The sequence below is a fragment of the Camelus bactrianus genome, chromosome 2 (genome assembly GCF_048773025.1).
Source record: "Camelus bactrianus isolate YW-2024 breed Bactrian camel chromosome 2, ASM4877302v1, whole genome shotgun sequence".
Taxonomy (NCBI): Eukaryota; Metazoa; Chordata; class Mammalia; order Artiodactyla; family Camelidae; genus Camelus; species Camelus bactrianus.
In genome coordinates, this window is record NC_133540.1 from 130,365,634 (window position 1) to 130,393,436 (window position 27,803).

Consider the following 27,803-nt stretch of genomic DNA (forward strand, 5'->3'; position numbering starts at 1 on the left):
CGGCTAAGTGGGGTACCTGGCACCTGATGTGCCCAGTGTAGGGGTCCTGAGGACCTCAGGAAGCTGCCCTCACTCCCAGACGGGGTTCCAGCCCTCTGCGGGCTCCTTAGATCCCTCTGAGTCTCGCTGGTCTACATTCTGCTGAATGAGCAAACCTTCCAGAAGGGCTGTGTGAGGAACCCGCACCTGGGGCTGGACCCCAGCCCAGAACAAGACAGCAGTCTCTGCCCTTGGGGGCCCTCTGTCCTGTGTGATGGTTCTCAGGGCAGAGCCACTTCAGGCCCAATTTCCCTTTCTAGGGCATCTTCCTCCGATAATTTGGTGCTGGCAGCTGCCATGCGCCACGCTCAGCCCCCTGGGCACCCAAGCAGTGGTTCCCAGGTGGCCCTCGGGCAGCAGCACACCCAGGTTGCACAGCGGGAGGGTTCCTGAATAGGCGCCCCATGCCCCGAGGAGAAGTATATGAGGGTCCCTCTGGTGAGGACCAAGGGAGGAGAGACCAGGCTGCAGAGCAGATGTGAGGCGAGGCCTCCATGGGCACCAGAAGGCCCACCTGGCTCCCCGACCCCAGTGATGCTCCACAGGAGGAGTGGGGGGCAGGCTCCCCACGCACAGTCACTCCCCTCAGTGCAGCTTATTGTCTGGAGGGGAGACGTGTCCCCAGTGGTAGGAGCAGGCCTTGTGGAGGGAGCCCCTTCCCCACCATCACTCTGTCTGTCCCCTTGCACCGCAGTGCTTTTCTCCGTGGTCCTGTGTCCTACAAGCGAGTGGACATGTGTACATTTGTTGTCTGCCAGCAGGTGCCTGCTGCCCCCAGGGGCCCCTGGTCAGGGCTGCCCTCGTCAGATGGGGCCACTGTCTCTTTCCAGCCCCAGCTGCTTCTGAAAAGAATTAGATGAACAAGCAGGACCCAACAGAAGAGGCTGATGGCCTGAGCGGGGGAGGCAGTGGGAGAACTGACTGTGAGTCCAGGCCTGGAGGGGGCCTGAGCTCAGCAGGGTGAGGGGAGCAGATTCCCTGCTGAGCTGGGGGGTGGGAGAGCGGCCCTGGGGTGTCTGAGCAGGGCACCCTCAGCCTTGTGCTGCAGGCGCTGTATTCTCCATGACTCCCTGTAGCGCCCTGGACTGGCCTGAGCACGGGGACCACACAGCCCAGCGTGTGTGTGAGCGTGTGCACACGCGTGAGCGCCCGTGTCCTTCCTGCACACACGGTGCTCCTCTTCCGGCTCCCGCTTCTGCTGCTTCCTCTCCTTTCCCTGCCAGCTGGTTTGTTCAGCCGAGGGCTTAACTGGCTGTGGTCAGCTTTGGAACTTGCCTCGGGCAGCATGCCAGGCGGTCTGGCTGGACCTCGTCCAGAGAGACCAGGGCCCCCGGGGCGCCCTCATTAGCCCTGTTCACAAGGATGCTGGTGTCTCTTCTCATCTGTTCCACGGCAGACCCTGAGCCCGGTGTTCGCCCGCAGGGGTGCGCTTCCAGTGGCCTCCTGCAGAGCCTTAGTTCACTGACTGGTTGAGACTGAGTCATCGCAGGAGCCCACGGTGCACTAGGGGCTCGTCTAAGACTACGTGTGTTGACTCATTTATCGTCACAGCAGCCCCCTGGTGTTCATTATCCCCTCTGTGGCTGGGGCTGTCAGTGCTGTTTGACGCCCACAGAGCCTCGCAGGGCAAGGGCAGCCTCTGTAGCCGGCACCCCCCGTCGGCTGGGCCTGAACGGGCGATGGAAGCCGTTCCCACCGAGACCGGCTGTAGAGTTTGCGTTCAGTGCCCCGCTGGCCGGGGTCCTGGAGACAGTGCGAGCTTACCTGCTGGGGGACTTGACTCAGAGCCATGCAGGGCTGAGGTTTTAGGCTCGAGAGTTAGTGTACAATGTTCCACTTTTCCTGTTCGTTTGAGGAAGTCGGTGCGCGTTTGGGAAGCACGTGTGGGGGCTGGTGCGTGGAGCTGGGTGACGGATGGCAGCAGGGAGGAGAGGGCGTGTTAATTTATTACTAATCCGCTGCAAATGCTACGGTGAGAACAGGCCTGGTATCAAGTTCTGTCTGTAGTACGACTCCTTGCAACGCCCACGGTGCTGGGTGGAGCCTCACCAGAGGGTCTCATTCTCGGCTCAGCCTCAAGTTGTGGGGTGATGCCTCGCTCTGCCAAACGGGGCTGCTCGTTGCCTGAGGCGCTGCCACAGAGCTGGGAGACAGGGGGACAGAGCCTGCAGACCCTGGGGAGGCAGAGGGCCACCTCGCAGGGCACAGCATGCCCCAGGCCCCCCGGGCACAGGCTCAGTGGCACCCCTCGTTTCTCCTGGTTTCTGCAGCCCCTGCGCAGGAGAGGCAGCATCACTAGTGCCATCAGGTTTTTGCAGATGACAACTTTAGTTCCCGAATGTAAGGAATTTGCCTGATCTCCCTACAAGGAAAGGAATACAGTCATAAAACAAACTGCTCCCTGAGCATTGCTGCCATGTGTCCAGGTGGCACAGTCAGGGCTTGTGATCGTCGTGATGACCGGGAAAATGCAGAGGCCCCCATACTGGTCCTCACGGAGGCAGCAGGCTCTGATTGACAGTGACCGGGTACTGTTAACCTGAGAACACGCACCTCCTCCCAGCTGTGGCCCCAGCTGTCTCCAGCAAGCCTGCGGACCCTGGGCGGTGCTGCGTGAACTTGCCTTTGCGCACGCGGCCCTGGCCCAGTAGTGAATGTGGCCTCACTGCCCCGTTGTGTCCGCAGACATATCTGGGAAGCTGAGGATCTGGGATACCACGCAGAAGGAGCACCTCTTGAAGTATGAGTATCAGCCTTTTGCTGGGAAGATCAAGGACATTGCTTGGACGGAAGACAGTAAGAGGATCGCAGTGGTCGGGGAAGGAAGGGAGAAGTGAGTCTCTGGCCCGGCCCCTCCCGCCCTGTCCCTTGCTTTGCTTTGTTTCCTGGGCGCCCCTGGTGGGTAGGGCGCAGTGACATCGGTGTGGCTTGGTCTGGTGTGTGTTCATCCTGTGGGAACCAGGCCTCCTTTAGGGCTGGCCTAAGCACTGCGTGACGGAAAACCACGTGTGACAGCAGAGAGCCCCAGGGTTTGTCCCTGGCCTGGGCACCTTCTCTGATCTGATGTCCTTGGCCCTTTGCCTCCTAGAACCCTAGCTGGCGTACCCACATTCCAGGCAGCAGGAAAGGGGGAGCTGAAAGTGATGCAGCTTCTGAGCAACATTGGGGTCCCTCCCAGCAGGTGCCCAGGGGGCTGGTGTGTTCCTTAGCTGGGCACAGCCCTACAGTCACCTCACTAAAGAGCAGGGCACATGGACCCTGGGTAGGGGCCATGGGGGCTGCTGCACTTGGGTCCAGGGACCAGCAGGGTCAGTACCGTGGCCCAGGGTTCCTTATTCCAAGTGCAGTCAGGGTCCCTCCCTGGCACCTCTGCTGCCGTCAAGCACTTGAACTTGGTAGGAATTTACTCAGAGGATCCTAATGTGTGTTCTGATCAGTACTAATTCTTCCATAGTTTTTCAAGTCATTCCTGTTGATCCTAATTCCTGTTTCATTCAGTCACAAAGAGTAACCAAAACAATACATTTTCATTGACTGCCAGCCGAGAACAAGGCAGCGTCTCCTTTCTAGTAGGGGAGGGTAACTGTGTGTTTCCTTGTGGCCCCCACCCCCCTGCCAGTAAAACTGTTGTGAAACTGACAAAGCCCTAGAGCTGTTCCCTGGCAGGTGCTTTTAAGGCACCTTCACGTGGGAGGCTCGTTGGGTCTGGACCTAAGACACAGACATCTAGTCCCTTCCCAGAAGCACTTGGGATGGTTCCTGTTTGTTAGAAAATCCTGCGCGCTTGGGGGAGCGTGCACGGAGCACAGATGTGAGCAGGGCTGCGCTGCCAGCACCATTGCCTGCGTCTTAGCGACCTTCCTGGGACTGACTTTTCCTTTCCTGGACTCTTCTCATTGGGTGAAGGTTCGGAGCCGTCTTCCTGTGGGACAGTGGCTCTTCCGTGGGCGAGATCACAGGACACAACAAAGTCATCAACAGCGTGGACATTAAGCAGAGCCGGCCGTACCGCCTGGTGACTGGCAGTGATGACAACTGTGCCGCGTTCTTTGAGGGGCCACCATTCAAGTTCAAGTTCACAATTGGCGTAAGTGGGCTTCTCTCTGTAGGGTGGTTTTTGGGTGGACTTTGTGGTTTACCTGAAGCCGGCAGAGTCTAGACCTGTTAGATGCTGATGGCAGAAGGTCCCAACTGCACACCATCAATCCTGGGATGGCTGGGTAGGTGGCTAGGGGTGGTGGCGCATCTCTGACATCGGGTGACTGGGTAAGCGTCCTGGTCTGGAAGTGCCTTGTTAGAAAGGGGAGCCCAGGCCAGGTGACCGTCTGCCTTCTGATTGTACCAGCTTGAGATCCCCTGAGCCCCTAAAATGTCAGAGGAGGTGAGTTTCCAGGGATATCTGTATCTGCCCCTCTGGTACCTCCCTGAGAGAGGTGATGAGGGCAGGTGACACCTGTGAAGTGACACACAGTGAGGAGAGTTAGCCGCTTTGCCTGGAGAGTCGCAGGCTTTGGGTGTAAATGGCTTTGGGGTCTCAGTGCCAGCTCTGCACATGCTTCCTGACTGGGACAAGGTTCTGAACCTCTCTAAGCCTCACTTTTCCCATCTGCAGGATGGGTGTGGGGATATGGGCGGGAGAGCAATGTAACCATGAATTTGAGCTATGCACAGCACCTGCAGGTCCACGGTGGCCCACGATGCTGGTTTCCTGCCCCGTGGTCTGAGGCTAGAGTGTGGAAGGGAGGGTACCTGGCAGGGGACAGCGGCACTCAAGTTCCAGGGTGGCTGTGGTTCCGAATCTCCCCCTCCCGATTCTCTTGTGAAAACACCAGAGAGGCAGCCAGTACCGGTGGTGGTGGTGGAAGTGAGTGCACAGAGCTGCTGTGTAGAGAACGTGTGGTGCTTTACGGCCGGCTGTGTGCCCTGGAGGTGGCTGAGCTGGGATTTGCTGAGGTCTGGGGCCTTGTCCCAGGAACGTTAGTGGCTCACTGAGTGAGAAGCCTTGTTAACTTTGATGACAACACAGTGAATCATAAGCAGTGGGCAGGGTGTGGCCGGAAAGGCAGTGGCGGTCCTCAACGGTTCCCCAGAGAGCAGGACTCGGCTGTGGGCAGCACTTCCAGACAGATCTCGGCTCAGGTGCAGAGGAGCTCCCCAGGTTCCCTACTGGTGATGAAACGGGTTTGATTTCCTCCCGGGGCCACCCAGCAGGGCCAGTGGGCTGTGCAGCCCAGAGCCCCTCCCTAGCACCCTGCACCTCCCTCCCGGAGGTGGGCTCCTGGGGCTGCTGCTCCAGGTGGGTGGTGGCACTCTGTGGGAGGCGTGGTTCAAGGTCAGCCGTTTCCTAAGCAGGATGAGGTACTGTGAGTAATGCTGAGTCAAGTCTGGGCATCCTGCGCTGGGCCCAGGGGAGGGAGGAGGGAGACGGAGGTTTCTGTGGCAGCAAGAGACTGTCCTAGCCCCTCTCCCTGTCTCCCTCTCCCTGTGCCCCTTCCCCTCCCCACCCCACCCCAGGTCTGTTTGGTTCCCCTTGGCTGTTATCTGGGCTCTGGGTGGGCGGGGCTCCATTTCCTGCCCTGAGAGCAGGGAGGGATCATTTCCTCTTTGCAGGTACGGATTAAACCCAGCACAGCGCCTCAGTGGCAGGTGGCTGGAGCCAGGACTCAAGTCCGGAGTTGGCCCGGACCTGTGCTCTACCACCCTGCCGGTCTTCTCCGGGGGCTGACTCGGGGACTTGGCCAGAAGGTTCCTTTTCTTTCCATTTTCCTTTCTGACCTGAGAACACTGCCCCTACCCTGCGGCCCCGGCCCAAGTGTGTCACGTGGAGACGCTGGCCTGGCTGGCACCTGTCTCCAGGATGGGCACACAGCTCATCCTGAAGTCTTCCAGGGTAGGGACCCAGCAGAGATCAGGGGCTATGGACTGAGAATGGGGGACGTTGGGTGGCAGCCCAGCGCTGTAGCTGGCTGGCTCTGCAGCCCTCAGGCTGGCTGTGCCTCTGAGCCCCCAGGGAAACAGGGTGGGGATGGCCCTCCCCCACTGGGCCGCAGAGTTGCGGGGAAGACGGAGAGCTGCTGGTGGATGTCTGAGCAGCTGTGAGGCATTGCCGAACATCTTTGAAAGATTCTAACAGGCTCAGTTGGCTTGGAGTAGGAAGGACAGGAGGGCCCCCCACACCCACCTGTAGCGCCTTGTAAGGTGAGATCGGCCTTTGCCTTGTGCATCTGCGCGGCCCTCACCACCCCAGAGCAAGGCTGTAATGTGCAGGGTCCCCATCCACCCGGTTCCAGCTTCTGCCACCGTTCTCTGGGCCACATTTAGGGCCGTTGAGGGAGGGGTGAGCATGTGAGCAGCACAGAGGAGTCGAGTTCAAGTTGCTGCCTCAAAAAAGGAGTTAGTCGTGTTCCAAATTTCAGTACCTGCCGGAGCAGCTGTAAGGCAGCTCCGACCAGGCAGGAGGGCAGCAGTGTCTCAGATGCAGACAGGAGTGGCCGCCGTCCCCCTGCTGGCCTGAGTGTGGGGGTCTCGGTGCTTTTCCTTCTTGTTCATCAGTTTGTTGGTTCAAACCAGCTTCTCGTGTTGGCATAGTGAGAGTGTAGACAAAGCTGAGTCATGCCCAACTTCAGCTGTACCATCCCGGTTCCTGCCCAGGCCCCTGATCTGGCTTTAGTCCTAGTTTGCCTGAACTAGAAATGGGCTGAGAGGCTGTAGGAACCGTGGGCAGAATAGCACCCCCCCAGGGAAGTGACCCCAGGGTCACAGGAGACCGGCTGTGCCCAGGAGTTTAGATGCCCCTTTGAGGCCCTAAGGGTGGCCTGAAAAGAAGGGTGCAAGAGGGACCTTGCCTATTTCTGCCTCTCCCATGGGGGTTTCTTCCTGCCAAGCACACCCCTGTGACGGCATCTGGAGGTGTGATGATGGCCCCGCTAAGCGTCTCTCCCTCACCTGCCCGTGTGCACCTGGGCGACTGTGGCCTCGGGCGGACTTCTCTGCCTCTCAGGCCTCTGCTTCCTCCTCTGTCGGGTGAGTGTGTCGGCTGCTCCTATGACCGGGGACACTGCCCCCGTAGCGAGCACCTCTGAGGGCTGTGTCCACGGTCCACAGGATAGCGCGTGTCTGATGAGATGATTGCTCAGAGCAACAAGCGTCAGGGCCCTCATTCACCCGGACCTGCCTGTCGAGCTGCAGCGTCTGCCCAGGCCTCTGAGAGCAAGCGAGCGCACCTGGCCGCAGAGGGGCCTCCGGGTCTTCCCTCTGCCCAGGGGTGCCGCGTGGCGCGGCGCCCTCGTGCCTCACTCATCACTGTGGCTCTGCATGGTGGAGGTGAGCACAGCTTGGAAGTTACTAGAAGTATCACCCACCCAGACAGTTGAGCAAAATTTGAGCTCTAATATGCAAGGTTTTCTAGTGGTTGTTTTTCCCTTTGTCCTGTGTCTTTATTCATGACTGAAAGCAGAAGTTGGAGTTCAAGTGTGTATCAGGTGCCCGCCTTGTACTGGCCCTGGGCTGGGCACACAGACGGCCTGGCATCATCCTTAGCCACCTTTCCCCCTTGTGTTGGCTTTCAGAGAGTGGTGTGCGTTAGTGATCGATGGCCGTGCCGGGAGGTCGGCAGGGCGGGTCTCCTCCTCTCTGCCCCTTATCTCCCTGGTATCCCCCTGAGCTGATTAGCCAAGCTGACGTGGACAGTCAGTGGCCAAAGGAGGGTTAGAATGAACCTTTTATCCCTTCATCAGGTCCTCTCTCTGCAGAGGAAAGTGGTAACTGGGCAGATCTGTCCAGGGTGACGGGAGGAGGGGGTGTGGTTTTTGAAGGGCAAGGGGTGCAGGGCTGCTCCCCAGACACTTTACAGGAAGGTTTCTCAGAGTGCGGAGGAGCAGGGTTTGGGCAGGGGCAATGGACTGAAGTGGGGAGGGGCAGCATTTCAGGGCAGGGTGGAAACCCACTTTCAGGGTGCTGACCGTGGAGGGAGGGAGGGGGCAGTGGTCATGGGCATCTGAACCGTGTGTCCCTCCACGAGCCTGTGACAAGGGAACGAGGCAGGTAGGCACAGGGCACCCAGGCTGAGGGTAGCCATCGTACAGGCAGGACACAGCTGAGGCTGCTGGAACCAGGGAGGGCTCCCAGGGGACACCTGAGCTGACCTGCTGGTCAGGCCCTGGAGCCCAGTGGCGCTCTGTCCCTGTCAGTGACGTGGACCCTGGTGCATTACCTACTTACTAGCTAATTGTTCCCAGCTCCGATTTCTCAGTGGTGGGGGGAGGGGAGGGGGAGGCAGTGATGGTGTGGGGAGCGGGGAATGATGGGAAGTAATGCCAGGATTGGGGAGGTAACGATGTGGGGGATGGGTAATAACAGGGTGTGGGGAGGTAATGACAGTGGGGAGGTTCTGGGCAGATCCACTAGCACAGTCCCGCCAGCGCTGCGGTGTGTTGGAGGGGACCAGGCACCCGGGCCCTTCACCCCAGGGGGCGGCCAGAGCCTTTCTAGGGTGGAAGGGAGAGAGGGAAGGATAGGGACTCAATCGTCCAAAGCGCCCATGATGTTCCCCCACACCCGGTCCTCTTCTGTACTCTGGCCTCACCTCCCTGCAGTGTGGGCTATTTTTAGCCCACACTTTTTTGGTTAATGGGCTGCTCACTGTTCCTCCCTTTAAATGGGCTATTTCAGGACCAGACATCAGTCTCCTGTCCATTTGGGCTCTTGGCTTGAGTTGCAGGAAAAGCTGACCAGGAAGACTTTCTGAAGCCACAGCGCCCAGTCCCCAGGGGGGCCTGTGCCCTGTCCAGCCTGCACCCAGTGGGAAGATGGACAGACAGTGTCCACATGTGTGATGTCGCTGAAGCATCAGAGCTGAGAGGGGCAGGCAGTCGGGGAAGGGGAGGGGCAGCAGCACCGACGGGTACCCCGACCTCTGAGCTGGGCTGTGTGGGGGGTGCTCCTGCTCTCCTCTCAGGGACCAGAGAAACAGGAGTTTGGCAAATGAGAATTGCACGGTGGCTGGGTGTCCCTCTGGTTCCCAGTGTATCCTCATGCCCAGTAAAGAGCAGTCACCCCCCACTGACACACCCCATCGCCCCCATTTGGCCCTGAGGTCTGCTCCACTGCTGTGAGCTCTCGGCATTCCTGGTTCTTGGGGGGACGTCTGGCCGGGACTCCATCAGTCTCAGGCACCAGAGTGGGGAGCTGGTCCCAGCCCCCTCCCTCGTCCACCTCACAGTGGAGGAAACTGGAACCAGGGACGGTGAGCCAGCAGAGGTCAGACACGAGAGGACCAGACATTTGGGCAGATGTCCAGGATTGCGACTGTGGTTTTGTCACTGAAGAGCTTTTCCTTTGAGCTCATCCAGAACGAGTTGTTCCTTCCTGCCTGTCCTCCCCACGGGGCAGTTCTGGGAGGACTGAAAGAAGCCTAGGGGGCTTGGCCCCAGAAATCCTCCTACCACTAGGTCTGAACCAGCCCAGGGCTGACAGGGACAGAGGGACGTGGGCCTCAATGTGCAGCTGGCTCCCTTACAGGTGTAGGGACAGCAGAGCAGTGGCACTCGGCCTGAGGAGTTAAGGATCTGACCTCTGGGTGGCTCCTCGCCCGGCCTGCCTGCCTTCTGTCCAGGGCCCAGAGCCAGCACGGTGGGGTCCAGAGCTCTTGACGAGAAACTGGAGACCTGTGTTCTCACAACTCAGCCTCTCTGGGCCTTGTTGTCTCCTGAATTTAAAAAAAAAGAAAAGGGGGCCCCTGGAGGTGGGAGGATGACAGGTGAGTGACAGTCACGGAGGAACAGCAGTCAGAGGGCCTGACGGATTCCTGCTGGGAAAGTTGATTCATCTTCACTTTCATTCATTTTGGCGGTTTGCGTGCCTGCTGGGAAGCGGCTGTCTCCCAACTCAGAACACAAACCCCAGAGCAGGCAAGGTGGGCCTGAGAAGCAGACTGAGCAGACACAAGACACTAAGAAGGCAAAACTGGCCGTTCGTGGCCATGGGAGCATCACCCAGTCCGTCTCTGCCTCCGTCTCCGCATGGTGTCTCCCTGTGTCTGTAGCGAGTCCACATCTCCCTCTCCCCACGAGGACACCAGGGTGTTGGCTTAGGGCCCACCCTAAGGAGCTCATCTTGACTTGACTGCACGTGCAGAGACCCTCTTTCCCATAAGGTCACAATCACCAGTACCTGGGATTTCAGCCTGTTTCTTCAGGACACAACTCAACCCATCACATAATCAAACACATGCCGTCCCTTCCACGCCAGCAGCTTGCAGTTTAAAATTGCCAGCGATATACTTGGAGGGTCGATCGGGGCAGGTGATATGCGTTGAGTCGATTTGCCTTTCTTGCAGGTTGTGTGTTCATATCTTTAGAGGCAACTAACCCCGTGCACGGAGGAGAGTTGGTAACTAACGCTCACCGTGTGCTTGCAGCTGAGGTGGGAGAAGGGCTGGGGTCCTGTTGGTGGCTTGTGGGTTTTTCAAAGGGTCATTCTCTGACGCAAACCCTTCTTGATTGAGGAAAGAGTGAGGTCATTTACTTACTTGGATGGCAGAATCACTCCTTGAGGCCATGTCTCCTGAGTCACTCAGACTCTTCCCATGAAGGTCATAACTGCTGTTTAACTTCTTTACAAACCTCAGTTGGTTCAGCAAATGCCCACCAAGCGCCTGCTGTGTGCTGGGTTGGGGCCAGGCCCTGGGGGCTCGGGGAAGAGCCTCATGTTCCCAGCCTCACTAAGCAGAGGAAGTTTGGGCTTGAGCTCCTCTGGGGCCTGAGGGAGGTGGGCCATTTCTGTCTGCGGAGATCAGGGGGCCCACCACAGCGGAGGGAGGCCCCCCAGGCAGAGATGCACCTGGCCAAGGTGGGCAGGCTGGGTTGGACCTCCCAGCGAGTCTGCTCGGCACTTGTGTTAATAAGGTCCAAAGCCTCCCGGGGACTGGTGGTCCACACTAGTGGTGGGCATGGGCTGCATACTTCACAGAGAGCCTTCTTGAACTTGCCTGTCGATGGTGGGTAACTGTCTCGTTTCCTGCAGGACCACAGCCGCTTCGTCAACTGCGTGCGATTCTCCCCCGACGGGAACAGATTTGCCACAGCCAGCGCTGATGGCCAGGTGAGGGCTGAAGGCCGTGGAGGTGGGGGTTCATCTCGTGTCCTCTGTGAGTTCAGAGCAGATAGACTTAGGAAACTGGTCTCAATGTGCAGAACTTAGAAGTCTCCCTCTTTCCCCCCCATCTCGGGATGCAGCTCCATTGAGGAGCTGTGTCATCAAAGCATGGTAGACCCTTTTAAAGGAGCTCAAAACTCATCTTTTAACACTAATTTACATTAAATCTTTATTGTAAGAGTCACTTGATGATGGAGCAGTTATTAATAGGGACAGCTCAGTGAGCGTGCTGACAGCCAAGAGCGATCACATGTCCCCGTGACCCACATGTATCTGTATTTCTTGAAAGATCTACATCTACGACGGAAAGACAGGAGAGAAGGTGTGCGCACTGGGAGGAAGCAAGGCTCACGACGGCGGCATCTATGCCGTAAGTACGGGTTTGTGTCTGTGGGGTCCTCTGGTGTGATCGGGCCTGTCTGCCATCATCCTTACATGGGTTGAAGTTGGAAGCTTGCGACGCGGGGTTGGAAGTAGGGGCAGTGGTGGAGTGCTGGTAGGCCACGTGGAACAGGGTGACGTGGCCTGGAGAGGCCAGTGGCCAGGACCCTCTTCTTGTCCTTGCCCTGTCGTGTTCCATCGCCTCCTGGTCCTCCCCGCTCAGAAAGGGGATCTGTGGACCAGCTGCTTTCTGAGGTCTCTTCCCCCGATAGTGCTCTGACCTGATCACCATTTTGTTTGAGTAGATCAGCTGGAGTCCTGATGGCTCCCACTTGCTTTCTGCTTCTGGAGACAAAACCTCTAAAATTTGGGACGTCAATATGAACTCTGTCGTCAACACGTTTACCATGGGCTCCAACGTTCTGGACCAGCAGCTGGGCTGCTTATGGCAGAAGGACCACCTCCTCAGCATCTCCTTGTCTGGCTACATCAACTACCTGGACAAAAACAACCCCAGCAAACCCCTGCGGGTCATCAAGGTGAGGCCGTGCCCAGGAGCAGCTCTGCCGGCTGGTCCCGGCCGGGAGGGAAGTGTGCGCCCCACTGTGGAGAAGGGGCTCCGCCCTGGGGGTCTTGGGAACAGCAGGATGCTGGTTGCTTTGGGGATGTGAGTTTAGCAGAGGTGGGAGGCCAGATGCCAAGTTCCCCCGGAGCTGCTGTAAAGCTGGTGTTCAGGGCCTGAGGTCCCGGGCAGTGGCCCTCGCCCCTGCTATCAGGGTCGTTTGTCCCTATGAGGTCTGCCTCCCTCAGCTGGGAGTTCACCAGCTCTGTCCTCGCTAGTGAGGCAGGACCGGGAACAGACTGAGTCCCAGGATGGGGCAGGTGGTGGGGCATCGCCACAGACGTGGGGGTCCAGCAGGCCTCGGAGCTGGACCTTGACAATATGTGGGATTGGAATGTGGGAATGAGTGTGAGGCCCTTGTGCTGTGTGGTTAGAGCAGGTAAGGCATGAGGGGGTGGTGGGGAGTGGGAGGAAATGAACTTGGAGAAGTAGGTGGAGCTTGAGTGTGACCCTGACTAAGGATTCTGAGCTGTGCTCTCAAGGGAGGTCTTTCCACAGCAGAGCTGCATGTCATCCCCTCCCCGCCATGAGCCCTCTCAGGCCAAACCCGCAGCCCTGCTCACTCAGCTGCTTCAGGGCTGTGCGGACAGGCTCCGGGGGGTGTCTGGGCTTTATAGGGTTTGTGTAGGCCAGGGGCTGGGACAATTGCCCTGGAAGGAAGAGGCCGAGCCAGGCCTCATCCTCCTTAACTGTGTGACTGGCTCACAAGGTCCAGCGGGGCCTGGTGCCTGCCGCGTCCTGTCGAGGTGGGGTGCTGCTGACGGGGAGGGGGGGCCGGTCCAGTACAGGAGCCACACTGGCCCTCAGTGCCCGTCCTGCACCTCCGCTCCCATGAAGGTTCACTTGATTTGGCCCTGAGGATGGGGGCGTGGGGACCACCTACTGGACAGACTGCCAGCCCAGTGTGATGAGGATAAAGTGGAGGTGTGTGCATCCTGGCACAGAGCTGGCGGAGCTGGGAGGGGTCCCCTGGACAGTCGCTTCACTGGGCCTCCATGCGATGGAGGAAAATTGCTCTAGAGATTCAGGCATTGCTGTCAGCCCACTCTGTCTTTCTACGAAAGCAGCTTTCCATGGGCCTCTCCGACAGTGGGCCTGGTGGCCGTCTGACGTGGAGCCCGGATTGTTGGTACCCGGACTGGAGCCACCCTGGGAGCGAGGGAGGCCTGGGCCTGACCACTCACTGCTGCCAGTGGCATGGGCACTGCTGGCCAGGCTCCGGTTCCTCCCCCAGGTCATCTCAGGACCCCTGTGGGCGTTTACAGTTGTCAGAGAAACCCTTCCCAGCTCTCCTGCCGTGTGCACGTGAAAATCCTCGGGTGTTTGGTGCTGAGGTCGGGCAGTGCGTGAGCCCAGGGACAGGCTGGGGTTGGAATAGCAGTTCTCGGCCCTGGCACATGTTCAGATCAGTAGGGAGCTTCCAAAACAGGCTTGCTGCCTGGCCGGCCCCAGCAGGACTCCATCAGAGCCTGCAGGGAGGGCTCTTAGAGGCTGGTACTTGTAAGAGTCACCCAGGTGATTCTGGCTCAAGCTTGTAGGTGCATCAGAATCACGTGAGAGGGCCCGCTTGTTAGAAGATGGTAGCTGGGCTGGGCCCCTGTGCTCAGAGGGCTCACCTGTGGGATGTGCAAGAGCTCGCATTTCTCGCAAGTTCCAGGTGAGGCTGCTGCCCCAGGCAGGGGACGAGCACAAGTCACCAGGCTTCTTGTTGAGAGCAGTTCTGAGTCCCCGGGCTGTGAGGGATAAGACTCCAGATGGGATCAACGCTGCTCTGAGGACCCGGCTCTAAGTAGAAGGGCTGGTGGATTGCTGTCCCATGGAAAGGACTTTGGATCTGTTTACTGGTTCTCCAGTCTCTGAGAACTGCGTGACCTTTCTTGGAAGACACATGCTGGAGTCGCGAGCTGTGCTTCTGGGTAGAGGACAAGCCATGAGCTGCTCCTAGTACAGAGGCTCCCCCCCCGCCGCCTCCTCCCGCTAGCGCCCGGGCACCACTGCTTCGCCGCTGTCGAGGGTCAGCCCTGGGTGGGGCGCTTCCTCCACGGGTGTGAGCAGCATTTCCTTCTAGGGCGGGAGCTGCCTGGGTCAGGCTGCGCAGACTGGACGCTCTGCTGCTGGGGCTTCAGTTAGTGTACCCACCCGGGTTGGGGTTGAGTGCCTCGGAGGGAAGGGCCCGAATGTCACTGGTTTGTCAGGTGGTCAGTCAGCTCAGGAGGCTGGTGGGCGGTGTTTCAGGCCCACTGGGGCTGCGGCATTGAGGGCCTCTCCCTCCCCCTCACCCAGGGGAGAGCGGTTGACAGTCACAGGCAGGATGGTGTGTCCTCAGCTCACCCGCCCGTCTGTCTTCTCCATAGGGTCACAGCAAATCCATCCAGTGCCTGACGGTGCATAAAAACGGCGGCAAGTCGTACATCTACTCTGGGAGCCACGACGGACACATTAATATCCTTTGACTCACAGGGCTGGCTCCCGGGCCCCTGGCAGGAGAGGCGGGAGTTTCCTGTTCCCACGGTGCCAGAAACGAGGCCAGCCAGGTGGCGTCAGGACTCCTGCCCAGTCCTGGCTGCTGAGAGGTGCCACCAGGCCCACACATGGGGCCTCCAGCTCTGGGCCCTGACCTTGACCTGATGGGTCACTTGTTGTGCAGCCAAGCTTCCCTGAACTGGAGCTGCCTCTCTCCGCGCGGGGCCTGCTGCCGGCCTTGCCCCTCTCACAAGCAGCAGAATCAATGTGTTAAAATCCAATGGACTTAGAGCCTTTTGGTAAAGTCTCCTTGTTTTAAAAATGGGAAAAGTGAAACTCTGATGGCTAGGGCACCTTCGCCAACATCGCACCTCCTGGCAGCAGCAGATCTGTGTGGAACTGAGCTTCCCTTCCCTGTGAGGTGCTTTTTGGTCCCTCTGTAATGTCTCCTGGCACCCCTACAACCAACCCCCTTCTGGTGTTGGGAGGCCTGGAGCCAGTGACCCCTCCTCCCAGGATGGCAAGCGATGGAGCAGTTGTCTGAGGGGCTAGCCTCAGCAGGGCCTTGTGGCTGCTTTGTTCTGCCATCCCCCGAGGAGGGGCACTGGTGCTGCCTGAGGGGCCTGCCCTCCCTCGTCAGACTGGTTCCTGGTCTGTCCCAAACCCCGGACTTCTCCCACCTCCACAGCCCTGCCTTGTCTCTGCAGGGCTTCCTCACTGGGAAGGCCTCCCCTCAACCCCAAGGGAGGAGGGCAGACAAGGTAGTCCACTCCTTCAAGTGTAAGGAGATGGAGGGACAGCAGGGGCATCTTGCCCAAGCCTGCACTATACTTGGGCACAGGAGGCACTGGAGCAGCGTGCAGGCCTCCCCAGTCCTGCCGTCCTCAGCTGCCCCGGTGCCGGTCCCCACTTGGCACCGCCCCCTTGTGCCCAACCCTGGTGTCAGCGCACTGTGGCATTAACCTCCTATAGCACCAAGCTGGGCCTTCCCTCGAGAATGTGTTAGCAGTGGAACATACACGTAGCTTCCTAGGTGGACAGTCTGCACTGGAAATGAGTCATCGACTATTGGTGTAAAAGGAAAGTCTCATAACGTACTACAGCCCACCTCACCGGAGCGCCCCGCACCAGCAGCCCCCGATCTGGCGCTCCCAGGTGGGTCAGCCCAGGGCCATCTACCTGGTGGCACAGCCATGGGCTGGATCGCAGGCTAGAAAGAGCAGGGGAAGCGTGGGCTCAGTTACACGGGGCCCCAGGGGACAGCAGCTTCCTGCTGAGCCCCATCTCAGACAGAGCTGAGTCCGTCATCACAGTCCTCACAGTCCTGTGACCTCCCGGGTCCTGTTCTGTAGATAAGCAGGCTGAGTGGGCACGCTGGGTTATAAGAAGCCTGCTGACACGTGTTGGGCCTTCTTGCTGGTTTACCAGAAGGTCTGCTCTCTGAAATCTGGACCCAGACATCCTCAAGCCATCTCCCTCAGGCCCAGTGCCCAGTCCCTGTCCCTAACATGCTGCCTGGGACGTGGCACTGGCCCTGGCCTCCCCAGGGGACAAGCACTGCCTCTTGGAGGCCGGACTCTTCCTTAACCCTCCGCCCCACATTACTGGGATTCGGAGACAGGGGAGAACGACTCCTTCGCCGGGAAGGGCCACACGAACCAGGTGTCCAGGATGACGGTGGACGAGTCCGGGCAGCTGGTGAGCTGCAGCATGGATGACACGGTGCGGTACACCAGCCTCACGCTGCGGGACTACAGGTGAGAGCTGCCCAGGGTCCGGGATGCGCCTCAGCCCCATGGGACCCTTGGCCTGTAGCCGTTACTGCCAGTGACGGCGTTCTCTGCTCCTCTCTCCTCTTGCCCTGAGCACTCGCTCTCCTAATGCAAGGCCCTCGGCCGGGAGCCCGGTCAGAGTCCAGGTGGCCCGCACAGACCTCAGCCAGGTGCAGGGTTCCTGGGATGCCGGGTAGAACGGGACAGGCCTGGTCTCACCGTGAGCTCCGTCCTCGCTCTGTCCTGTGTGTAGACCCCCGTGTCCTGCTGGACATCTCACTGGACACGGCTCCTGGAGGACATCTCGGGCACAGTCACACCAGCGTGTCCATGGGCCTCACCTGTCCTGGGCAAGCTAGGCGTTGAGAGTCAGACAGACCTCCCTGTGAGTGCACTAGCCACCCCAGGACCCAGGTGTCCAGGCCCTGGTGTCCTCTCCGTGCTGCCTGTAGTGAGCCCCCGGCATTAGCGCATTCCTCGTGAAGTCCTGCCGAGGGGCCGTGCCGCCATCCTGAGCCTCAGCTGATGAGAGGACCCAGGGCAAAGCCACGCCTGGTCACTTTGTCACAGGGCCCATTCACTGAGCCTCAGGGACTCCACACTTGGCCCAGTTATGTGAAATTTTTCTCAGTTTACCATTTTCAAATTTTTCCACGTACAGATTTTTCTAGGATGCATTCATAGTTTTAGCCAAAAGTAAAGATAACACAGTTTTTACACATAAAAAATACGGGGTTTATTTTTTAATTACTCTGCGGAGGAGACTGGTTATTCCATAGGAATTGGGGGGGGCAGAACCCAATTCTGTCTGTACCCAGAGAATGCTGAGGGGTCTGGCTGACACACGTGGGGACAAAAGCCATGACAGGGCAGTGATGAAGCGGGCCCTTGTCACTGATGAGTGGGAACAGAAAGTACTCCCTTGACTTCTCCCCACCCACTTCCCATCATCACAGCCCCTTCGTGACTCCTCTTCTCTCTCCCAGAGTCTGAGTCATTTCTTACCCCCTCCCTTGCTTTAGCCAAGGCTCCCTCAGGAGAGACCGCAGCAGAATTTCCTTCTCAGTCACCCAGATTGCCGTGGTTCTGCAGTGAGTGAGTGTTTACAGCCACACTGCCCACTTTGAGACTGAAGTAACGACTTTCCTTCTCTCTGCAGCGGACAGGGAGTTGTGAAGCTGGACGTCCAGCCGAAGTGTGTGGCTGTCGGCCCCGGGGGCTACGCCGTGGTCGTGTGCATTGGGCAGGTACTGCTCCTGCTGGGGTTTGGCTGGAGGAAGAGGTGGGAGAGCAGGTCCGAGCTGCATTTGTCTGGTCCCCACTTCCCTCTCACCTCCTTTAACCCCATTTCTACTGAGCCCTGCTTGCACCAGACTGTGGGCTTCATGGGGCTTCACCAAGCATGGACAGTCCTATCAGTTAGGCATGGCGCCGTCTCCATCTTACTAGGGAGGAAACCAAGGCTCAGAGGCTGAGCTACCCAGGGTCTGCGTCCAGCAAAGGCAGAGCTGGGATTTGAAGCTGGGTCAGAGCCCGCACTCGAGCTGCATGTCCACCACCCAGGAGGCCCACGAGAGGCACAGCCAGGGTGGCTCTGCTGTCTCTCGTGTTCAGATCCGAGCCCTGCAGCCTGGGAGCTGTGTGACCTCAGGCAGTTTCCTCACCCTTTCTGAGCTTGTGTCCTCATCCCTTGCAGCTCCCGGGGAGGATTAGGAGAAAGTACGTTTTGGGCGACTTGAACCGTCTTCACAAGCAAGCGGGCTGAGGCTTATTGTGACCGTGAATTCCCGAGGCCACGTGATGGTTGGGGAGGGTAGCACCCAGAATAGGGTTCGGGGTTCCAGCTCTGCAGCCTGGTTCTCATTCAAGGCGGTAAGGTCTCTACACCCATCTCTTGGAATTTCTGGGACAGATCGCCCTTGACTGAGACCCCGGCCTGACCCACTTTACACAAGACTCTGCTCCATTGTGAACACCGTCTGTCAGCAGACCTGGGCGCCCCAGCGTGCGGATCAGAGAAGGCAGGTGTGACGGAGCCCCCGTTGGCACGAGTGGCAAACCTGCCACAGAGAGCTGTCACCCGGATCCGCCACCCCTCCTCCATTCTCTGAACTTAATTGCTTCGGGGAGAAAGGATTCCTGTGTGTCCTAGATAACACCAACTTCCTGCCAAGCAATTACTGCTGACAGCCTTGGTGGTCAGTGGGGGTACAAAAGGAATCAGCAGCCCGGAGCATCCTAGCTGGTGGAGGAGAGACTGAAAGTTGACCTTCTAGAAGGGCAGGCAGAGTGGGCTGCGGCTCCGTGAAGTGGGCACTCCCAGCCTGGTATCTGAGCACCTGGCCTTTGTTGGGGAGAGGATGGGAGCTGGGGCTCCGAGTTCCCGGCCCCGCCTTCTCCCGACCATGAGCCTCAGTCTCCTGTCCGCGGAGCTGCGGTCGGGACAGGCTGTCCTCTGAAGCCCTCGCCAGGCTCACGCGAGGACGTTCAGAGAGGGGCCACCTGGTGCTCTGCTTGGGAGGGGCCAGCACAGGCAGGGTTCTCCCCTGGGCCCCACAGATTCCAAGGAGTCTGGGGGCCTTGGGGTCAGGTGTGGTGATGGTTCTGTGACAGGCCGGAGCTCCCCCAGTTCCCTAGGGCGCCCTGACCGCCGCTCCAGGAAGAGGGCTTCTGTAGAACTCCCCTTTGCTGCAGAATGTGCTGGAAGGGGCCCGTGATCGTAGGTCAGGGAGCAGCCACGCTCCAGTCTCTGCTCTTCGGCAGATCTGCGCAGTTGCCCGCAGCCTTTGTCTGTCAGGTATAGGTGTGTAAGGGCCCTGCCTGAGCTGGGCAGTTGATGGAGTGAGTGTCTCTCCAGGTGCAGTGTCAGTAACAGATCTCAGTGAGGGTGCTGCCGCCTCCCCAGCCCCACAGCACAGCCCACAGTACACCCCCGGGCGGTGCAGGGTCAGGGGGCTGGGGCAGCTGGTGGCTTGAGCGGGGATACAGTGGGGTGAAGCCATAGTCGTCACAAGTGGAGGCCAAGCTGTCTGGTCAGTCCAGTGAGTTAGAACCGGGAGGCGTGGTGAGGAGCGGCAGCGGTGGGGACAGTGTGGGGTCCCCCGTCCTGGGGGGTCCTGGGCTGTGTGCCAGAGGGCAGAAGGCACAGCATGGTGGCCAGAGCAGAGATTTGGGGTCCTGCCGCCTGGGCGTGAGCTCCAGCTCAGCTCTGAGAGCTGTGGGGTGTCAGCCCGTGGACAATGCCCTGTACCTCATTTTCTCCTATCTGCCCGGAGGTGCGCCTGCCATCCTGGGGTCACCACGCATGGCAAGACTAGTGGCTCACACTAGGTGGACTCTAGCTGCTGTTTTTGTTTGCTTTGATTAGAGACTGTATTTACCCTGAGCACTGAATTCCGTCTTCGGGGTGGGTAGGCACCACTGGGTTCTTAATCCCTGGGAGGAGGAGGCTCAGGATGGTTCTAGGTGGCTGAGCCAGGACCAGGGCCTTTCTGTGGTGCCTGGACACCAGGGCGCTCTGCCCGCCTGAGTTCTCTGTCCTGCCGAGTCAAGTAGGAGGGGGAACCAAGGCAGGTGCTGGCTGGGGCTTGGGGAGGTGTAGCGGATGCCACCAGGCCACTTGGCCAGGAGCCGTCTGTCTGTCCTTCCCTCCCTGCCGGGGCTGGAGGCTGGCAGAGAGCAGAGGGCCTCTGAGAATCTGGGAATCCCCACGCTGCCGTCCACCTGCTGGAGTCAGCAGCCGGGGGCCCCAGTTTTCTCTGTAGAACAGGCACCAGCACTGTCCCAGGCTGTGGGGACTCACACACTGCAGGTCCAGATTGTAAAAGGTATTTCTTTGGACCTGAGAACTTGGAAGTCTAGCCTGTCCTGTTCGTTTTTAGTGTCGGCTTTGAGCCCTGTCACAGTGCTGTGTCTTCTTGAACCCATGAGAACTCTGCTCAGCAAAGCTCGTTTATTACGCTCACTGTGCAGTTGGAGAAATGAAAGCTCAGGTGTCGGATGGCTTTCTAGGAACTCAGTGCTGGTGGTGACAGCAGCGTCATTATGTAGCCGTGACAGTGATGATGGTGATACAGCCAGTGTTCATTCCGACACTGTGACGAGGAACTGTCACTGGCATTGTTGACGGATGACAGACCCTGTGTGACACCACAGGGTCACAGGGCCAGGACTGATCCCACTTACGGTGGCTGAGCCCCGGTGCTGCCCTTCCCTACCCCATGCCACCCCCGAAAGTTTCAGGACAGCGCCCAGCCCAGGCCTGAACCATCCATCCCGGGGCCTCTGCGCCTCTAACGGCTGCCCACGTGTTTCCTAGATTGTCCTGCTGAAGGACCAGAGGAAGTGCTTCAGCATCGACAACCTCAGCTACGAGCCCGAAGTGGTGGCGGTGCATCCCGGCGGCGAGACAGTGGCCATCGGGGGCGCGGTAAGTCCCTGCCCCACGCCCTCTGCCCTGGGGTATCCAGGCAGAGGGAGGGCGTGGCAGCCAGCCGGGGCGCCTCCTGCTGCCCGAACGAGAGCCCCCCCACACCCCTGGGTGATGCAGCGTGTCCTGAGAGACCAAGGGTCCTGGCAGCGGGGTGGGCTGTGCTCGGGGACTTGGGCAGGGACGCTTGCCCTGGGCATCAGCCCTGTGAGCAGTTGGGAGCTCATGGGTGCAGCACCTGGGAAAAGAGCTGGCTCCGAGCTGGGCCCGTCCTCAGCCGGGCTCAGGGGCGCAAAGAGGAGAGCAGCCTGAGAATCCTCGCACCTGGGAGGTGAGGTGTCAGCCTCAGGGTTTCCTGGTTTCCCCGGAGTCTGGCTTCCTGTTGCCCGCAGTCCTGGGCAGCTCCTCTGTCACCTGCTCTTCCCCCTCTAGGTGTCCTCGACACACCTCCACCTTTTAGAAGGCAGCTCTCAGCCAGGGCCCTGGGTGGGGGCTCAGGGTCAGATGTGGGGTTCCAGCCCTATCCCCCCCCCCCATACGGCCACACCCTGCCCTTTAGACCTTTGCTTTTCCTCTTAAAAAAGAGAGAGAGATGGCCTGATGGTCCGTCGCCTCAGCCGGTGCCTCCGGGTATTGGCAGTTTCACCTTCCCGGGTGTCCTCAGCCCTGGGCCTGTGTGTCTTAGTCAGGCACACACGTACATGTCCGCGTTTACACCGCGTGTCCCCTTGTCCCACACACACCGGTCTGCACTTACTTTGTTGACGTTACAAAGTTCCAGCAAGTAGCCGTCCCGTCACTCACGCCACCTGATGGCAGATGTCTGCGCTGTGGGGCCTGGAGATGTCCCCTGTGCCGTCTGTGAGCACAACCTTCTCCCCTCGAATGTTGTCTCCTCCTCACACGACCTCAAGCCCAGACTCCTGCCACGTGTGGCATTGAGTGGGCTTGTCACCGACCTCGAGGACTCTGTGCTCAGAGCCCCGGCCTGGGGCTGGCCTCACCATTCCTCCCGTGTTACAGGCGGGGCAGGAGCGCATCAAGATGCAGCCAGGGGACCTTGTGACTGTTGGGCATGCTGACAGCTCAGCTGCCCCCAGAGGGACCCACCCCATCACCCCCGTTCCTTCTCTGTCACTCTCATCTGCTCTCTCTCCACCTTCATTAGTTCATGCAGTGTGTGTTACACTTCCAGGCCCTGAACAGGGCTCTGGGGCAGAAAATCAGGGGGCTCCCTGCCCTGGAGGGCAGGTGGCTGAGGTGCGTCCACCTTGGTGGGGGTTCCCAAAGGTCAGCACAGATGCCCAGAAGCCCCCTGCATGCTCCAGCTGAGGGGAGTCCAGCTCAGGCAACTGAACGTCCATTGGGCATCCCTGACCCAAGGACCCTGGGGCTGGGGACAGCCGGTGGGCTGAGGGCAAGCTCCTGAAGAGCAGGGATGCCTCCCAGGGAGAGGCGCCTGGACACCACAGGGATGGGGTTTGCTAGGAGACGGGCTGGACGGGGCAGGGAGGGGAGCCTGGTGCCTGAGGGGCCCTGCCGGGTTAGCGAAGGGCTGTGGGGCACAGGGCACAGGTGGAGGGGACGGCCACCTTAGGGGCCTTCCTGGAGAGCTCACTTGTGAACAGATGCTTCTCAAAGTTTGCCTGTGAACACCTGCACCAGAACCTCCTGGAATATTTGTGGAAGAGCCAGAGTCCTGAGCACCCAGAGAGGCAGAATCAGAATTAGGGGTGCCTGGGACCCTGCATTTTAATGCAACTAATTTAAATATAATTTTAAAGCAATTGACCGTAGAGTACTGTAATTCTGCCCACGTGCTAAGCCGTGAGGACTGCTGCAGGGTTGTAGGAGGCGCTGTCTGGTGCCGTGAGGAAGGAGGAGCCTCTCTCCTGGCACAGGGGCTGAGCAGGGACAGTGGTGGGGGAACTACTGTTTATTTCTGGTACCCTGGACCCTCTCTCCAAAAAGAAGGGTATCAGGAATGCGTGTGTGTGCGTGTGTGCATGCACACCTGTCAGGCGAGTGACCCGCTGCCCCTGTGTCCTGCAGGATGGGAACGTCCGCCTGTACTCCATCCTGGGCACCACGCTGAAGGATGAGGGCAAGCTCCTGGAAGCCAAGGGCCCCGTGACCGACATGGCGTATTCCAACGACGGCGCCTTCCTCGCCGTCTGCGATGCCAGCAAGGTGGTCACGGTCTTCAGCGTTGCTGATGGCTACTCGGTGAGTGGGCGGGTCACCCTCTCTGTCCCCACCCTGGGCAGCGCAGGTGGCAGATGCACAGGACACGTGCGGCTTTATTGCTCCGAGAATGTGAGTGATGAGGGCCCAGAAGACTCCCCATCGTCCGGCAGCCGGCGGGCTCCTCCATCCTCCAGGTAGAATAGTTGCCAGAAAGGGAATGACCTCGTTGGCCTGACCGCATGACTTCCCGGACCTGATTTTTCTCCTTGTCCAAGGGCTTAGACTAGATTTTTCCCGAGTCACATTGCTGTTTAAGTCCTGTAAACTGTGAGCACTCAGAGGTGGGTTCTGGGAGGAACAGCTTCAGAGTCCCTGGAAGCTCATCCCACTCTGAGCAGGATGGTGAGCGCGCTGGCTTGTGAGGGGCAAGTGTCCCGTGTCGGCACCAGGCACTCTGTGCCAGGCAGCAGTAGCCCCGTTTCACCAATGAGACTGCACTCTGGAGGGACTCGGTCCCTGCTGGATGTGGGAGAGCTGGTGTGACATGAGACAGATGGACAGTCCTCTAGTCCTTGGACACTTAGGACAGTTTGAAATGGACAGCAGAGTCAAAAGGATTTACCACCTGGATGCTACCTTGGCCATTTACTATGTCACGTTATCCATCTAATAATCTAATTTTGGGTGCATTTAAAGTCAATTATAGGCATCTGTACATTTCTCCATTAACACTTCAGCTTACATATTATTAATTAGAGTTCGGTGGTTCCTTAGTTCTATCTTTGTCTATAAAGTTTACATAAAACGAAAAACAAACGTGGACAGAAGTATACGCATCCCTGTGCCCGCACCTCCCATCCACACCTCCATCAGTGTGAAGAACCTCCGACCTCCCAGGAGGTTCCCTTCCACCTCCGTAGCACAGTTCTCAGGTTCTGCATTTATCACATTTTAAGTGACAAATGCATGTAACAGGCTGAGTAACCTGCAGGAGTAGAACAGGAGATGGAAGAGGCAAACGTGAAAAAGAAAGTCGTGGTGAATCTAGGAATTAAGAACAAGACAAATGCTTTGCAGTAGAAGCGTTCCTAAAGCTTAAGTTAGACAGTGTGACTTCTCCACACCCACCCCCTGTGGTAAGGCGCTGCCTTGAGGCTGGGACACGCTGTAGACACAGCCATGCACAGGGGGCCGCCCCTCGCCTGCAGGCCCACCCCCAGGCTCCGGGGTGAGGAGGTGTGTGTCTGCGGGGAGAGGCGCCCACCCCCATCCCGCTCACACATGAACGGAGCACCGTCCACGCCAGGCAGGACCTCCTTGCCTCCATTCCTGCGTTTCCATCTGTCCTCTTACTAGGCCCAGAGCTCCGCAGGCAAGTGGGCACGTGAAGCCCATGTGATACAGGCTGCGAGGGCAGCTCTGGGGGCCTGTGGGCTGCTGGTTGATCTCTGGTTGCACCTTTTTGTGCCTCCGCACAGCGGGCACCCTGGGGTGGTTACAAGGAGCTTGTGAGGTGGTGAGGGTTTCAGGAGCCTGGCACAGAGAAAGTATTCCGTGCGTGCTGGCTCTCGTTACTGTCACCGGGAGGGTTAGAGGAGGTGACACCCACTGACTCTGCCTGAACCCTGACCACCTGCCTGATTTCAACCCACATCCAGGAGAACAACGTCTTTTATGGACACCATGCAAAGATCGTCTGCCTGGCCTGGTCTCCAGACAACGAGCACTTTGCCTCAGGTGGCATGGACATGATGGTGTACGTGTGGACCCTCAGTGACCCTGAGACCAGGGTCAAGATCCAAGGTGAGTCGTGTACCTGCCTCGGCTCCCCAGACAACTCCAGAGCGGCTTTCTCAGGCCCCAAGGTCCCTTCTGTGCTTTGCGGGGGTGGCTTCGTGGCGGCCTGGGTCTCCAGCAAACATCAGCTCTGCTGGTCCATGTGGATTTGCAGAGGGACCGAGGGCGCCCGTGTGTCCAGCATGAGAGCAGGTGGTCTGCATACCCAGGGTACCCGCTGAGCAAAGGGCTTTTCCTAACACCTCCTTCTGCCTTAGTGTGTTCAGGCTCCTATCAAAATGCCCACACTGGGCAGCTCATAAAGCACAGAAATCTCCTCATGGATCTGGAGGCTGAAGTCAAGGATCTAGTTCCCGGATGGCTAGGGAGGGTCCCCTTCCAGGTCACAGACTTCTTATGAAGTGTCCTCACATGACGGAAGGAGCCTCTCTTATAAAAGCGCTAATCCCATTTGTCACTTAGGCTCGTCCTGAAGGCCCCACCTCCCACACCATTGCCTTGGACATTAGGTTTTCAATTTAGGAATTTTGGTGGGGACACCAACAGTCAGACCACAGCACTGCCCTTTCCCCACCCACCCCAACCCCTTCAGTCTAAACTCATGACCAGGTTCTTGGTCTCTAGGACTGCAGCTCCCATAAAAGTATAACGTGACTATGTATGGACTTGACATTTTTCTAGCAGTTACGTTTTAGACAGAAACCAGTGGAATTATTCTTAATAGTAAATTTTATTTAACTCAATACATTATTTTCACATGTAACAGTAGCTCACTTCAAGGGCTCCGTGGCCACAGGTGGCTCGCGGCCCTGGGTGGGACCACAACCCGTCCAGGGTAGGTCTCAGATCCTCCTGTCCCCGGGTTGCTGCCTGCCGCCCCACTACATGGGGTCTGGTCCCTTCTCATCCATTCTCTATCCGGCAGGCAGCCTTTTGTGTTAACCAGAAATGGGATCCAGTCCAGTGTCAACCCCCCTAGAGCTCTTTCCCATGCATGCTACAGTGGGAGGGGGAGGGCCCCAGCGAGCTGGCACCATGCAGGCAGGCGGCCAGTTCAGGACGGAGGCGGGAGCGGAACAGACTCAGATAGGCCGTCCTGGTCTACGTGGAAAGCAGCAGTTTTGTAGTAAAACTTGAGCAAGTTCAAGACGCAGCAGGAGTTCACAGGGCAGAGTGGGAAGTCCATGCTGAGGGGTCACAGGTCACAGGACTGCACTGGCCTGAGGTTAGGGTGCTCTGTGCTTGGGTCCCCCAGCCTTGTGTTTCTCAACCTTTTATTCATTGTTGCCCCATTTTTTTTACTGGAGGTCCGGGGATTGAGGACCTCGTGTGTGCTAAGCATGCACTCTGCCACTGAGCTGTTACTCTCCCCCCACTGTCGCCCCATTTTAATGCACAGATACACTGTGTCCTGTTCGTGCATTGTTTGTATGTTGTTGCTTTATGCATAGAAAGTTTTTTACTCTGGGGACGGGAGGGGCAATTTTGCCTCTGACAGTGCTGACACCCGGAAGCTCCAGCCAGGATGCTGCTGGGACCAGTGTCACTGGTTCCGGGGCTGAGAGCACCTCCTCCCGCCCCATCACCCAGACTCTCCCCACTGGGAAGAGGGATGGTGTCTGGTTAACCAGGGTCGTGTTTGGTTTCTTGGGGCCCTGCGGATGATCTGGCCCAGGCTGTCCCATCTTCTGATCCAAGGTGTCCCTAGGAGCAGAGTTTGTGGGTTCTGCCTAAATCCCTTCCTTTCTCCCCAGATGCGCACCGCCTGCACCACGTCAGCAGCCTGGCCTGGCTGGACGAGCACACGCTGGTCACGACCTCCCACGACGCCTCTGTCAAAGAGTGGACAATCTCCTACTGAGGAGCCCTCCTCGGACTGACCGAATCAGGGACTCGGGTTGAACGCAGCTGAACAGTGACGCCTCTCTCTCTCTGTCCGCCCCCGCCCCGCCCCCAGGGGGGCGGGGCCTCGCCTCGTGACCGCCCCGGCCCTGCCCCCGGGAGGGAGGGCCCCGCCTCCTGAGCGCCCGCGGCCCGCAGGGCGACCCTGTCTGTACACGTCCTTCTGAAAGCTTTAGACGGTGACAGTTTGCACATGGAAAATAAAGTGAGCACTTCAACAACGTGTGGCGCGTGACTCAAACCCACCGCCCTGCTCGGCCGCGCAGAACATTCCAGAGGCAGAGCCTCCAAAGCACACAGACTCATCCCGCTCCCCGGCTGCTGGTCCCTTCTGGTGTCCGCGCCTGCGGGAAGAGGGCGCAGGGCCGGCGCTGTGAGCAGATGGCGCTCGGTTCCGGCCCGGGGGACACACACAACCTGCATTTCACTGTCCGTTTTTGTGCTTGATTTTAAGAATGGAGTTGTGGGATTTGTTCTGTTTTGGGTTTTTTGTTTTTTTTTTTTAATGTATCCTACCTGATGCCTGTCAGTGTTTACGGCGCTGCCTCCAGGCTTTTGGATCCCTCGGTAGCCAGACGAGGCCTCTTGGTACCGTTTGACTCTTGTGCTTTGATGTCTTTCTATCTTTCTTTCCCTCTCTGCCCCCCAGAGCAAAGATTAATTTAAAGGCAAAGATGGAGTCACTGTAAACTAACCTGTCCTCATTTACACCTTCCTTTTCTTTTCCAGTGCAGAAATTAAAAGTAAGTATAAAGCAAGGTGACTTGGAGTTTCTTTGCGTGTGTCGGAATCACTGGTAAATTGTTGGCTGAGAGCTGTCCCTCCCCTTGCACTTGTGAAAACACTTTGAGCGCTTTAAGACATTAGACCAAGAACTAATTAAATACCTTTTCTCCTCACTGTGGGTTGCTGACTTTGTGATGGGGACACATGGGACGGGGGACGTTGGAAGCTGCGGACTCTGGGAGCCCACTCGCCTCCCTACTGCCCAGTCACAGTGTGACCTGGGCCACCTCACTCCACTTCTCTGTCTAGATCCCACCTGACTCAAGTTCTG

At 58.5% G+C, this 27,803-nt stretch overlaps 1 protein-coding gene across 1 annotated transcript in view; it reads left to right on the plus strand.

The window, feature by feature from the left end:
* WDR1 (WD repeat domain 1) overlaps positions 1-27,504 on the plus strand; it is a 40,847-nt gene extending 13,343 nt beyond the window's left edge. The window contains exons 4-15 of the mRNA XM_074350309.1: positions 2,725-2,872; positions 3,946-4,126; positions 11,062-11,139; positions 11,483-11,563; positions 11,880-12,113; positions 14,551-14,643; positions 16,265-16,416; positions 17,591-17,678; positions 20,750-20,860; positions 22,913-23,086; positions 24,706-24,850; positions 26,599-27,504. Of these exons, the coding sequence (XP_074206410.1) occupies positions 2,725-2,872; positions 3,946-4,126; positions 11,062-11,139; positions 11,483-11,563; positions 11,880-12,113; positions 14,551-14,643; positions 16,265-16,416; positions 17,591-17,678; positions 20,750-20,860; positions 22,913-23,086; positions 24,706-24,850; positions 26,599-26,705 (1,592 nt within the window). The 3' untranslated portion in view covers positions 26,706-27,504. The remainder of the gene's footprint in view (positions 1-2,724; positions 2,873-3,945; positions 4,127-11,061; positions 11,140-11,482; positions 11,564-11,879; positions 12,114-14,550; positions 14,644-16,264; positions 16,417-17,590; positions 17,679-20,749; positions 20,861-22,912; positions 23,087-24,705; positions 24,851-26,598) is intronic.
* Positions 27,505-27,803: the final 299 nt, after the last annotated feature.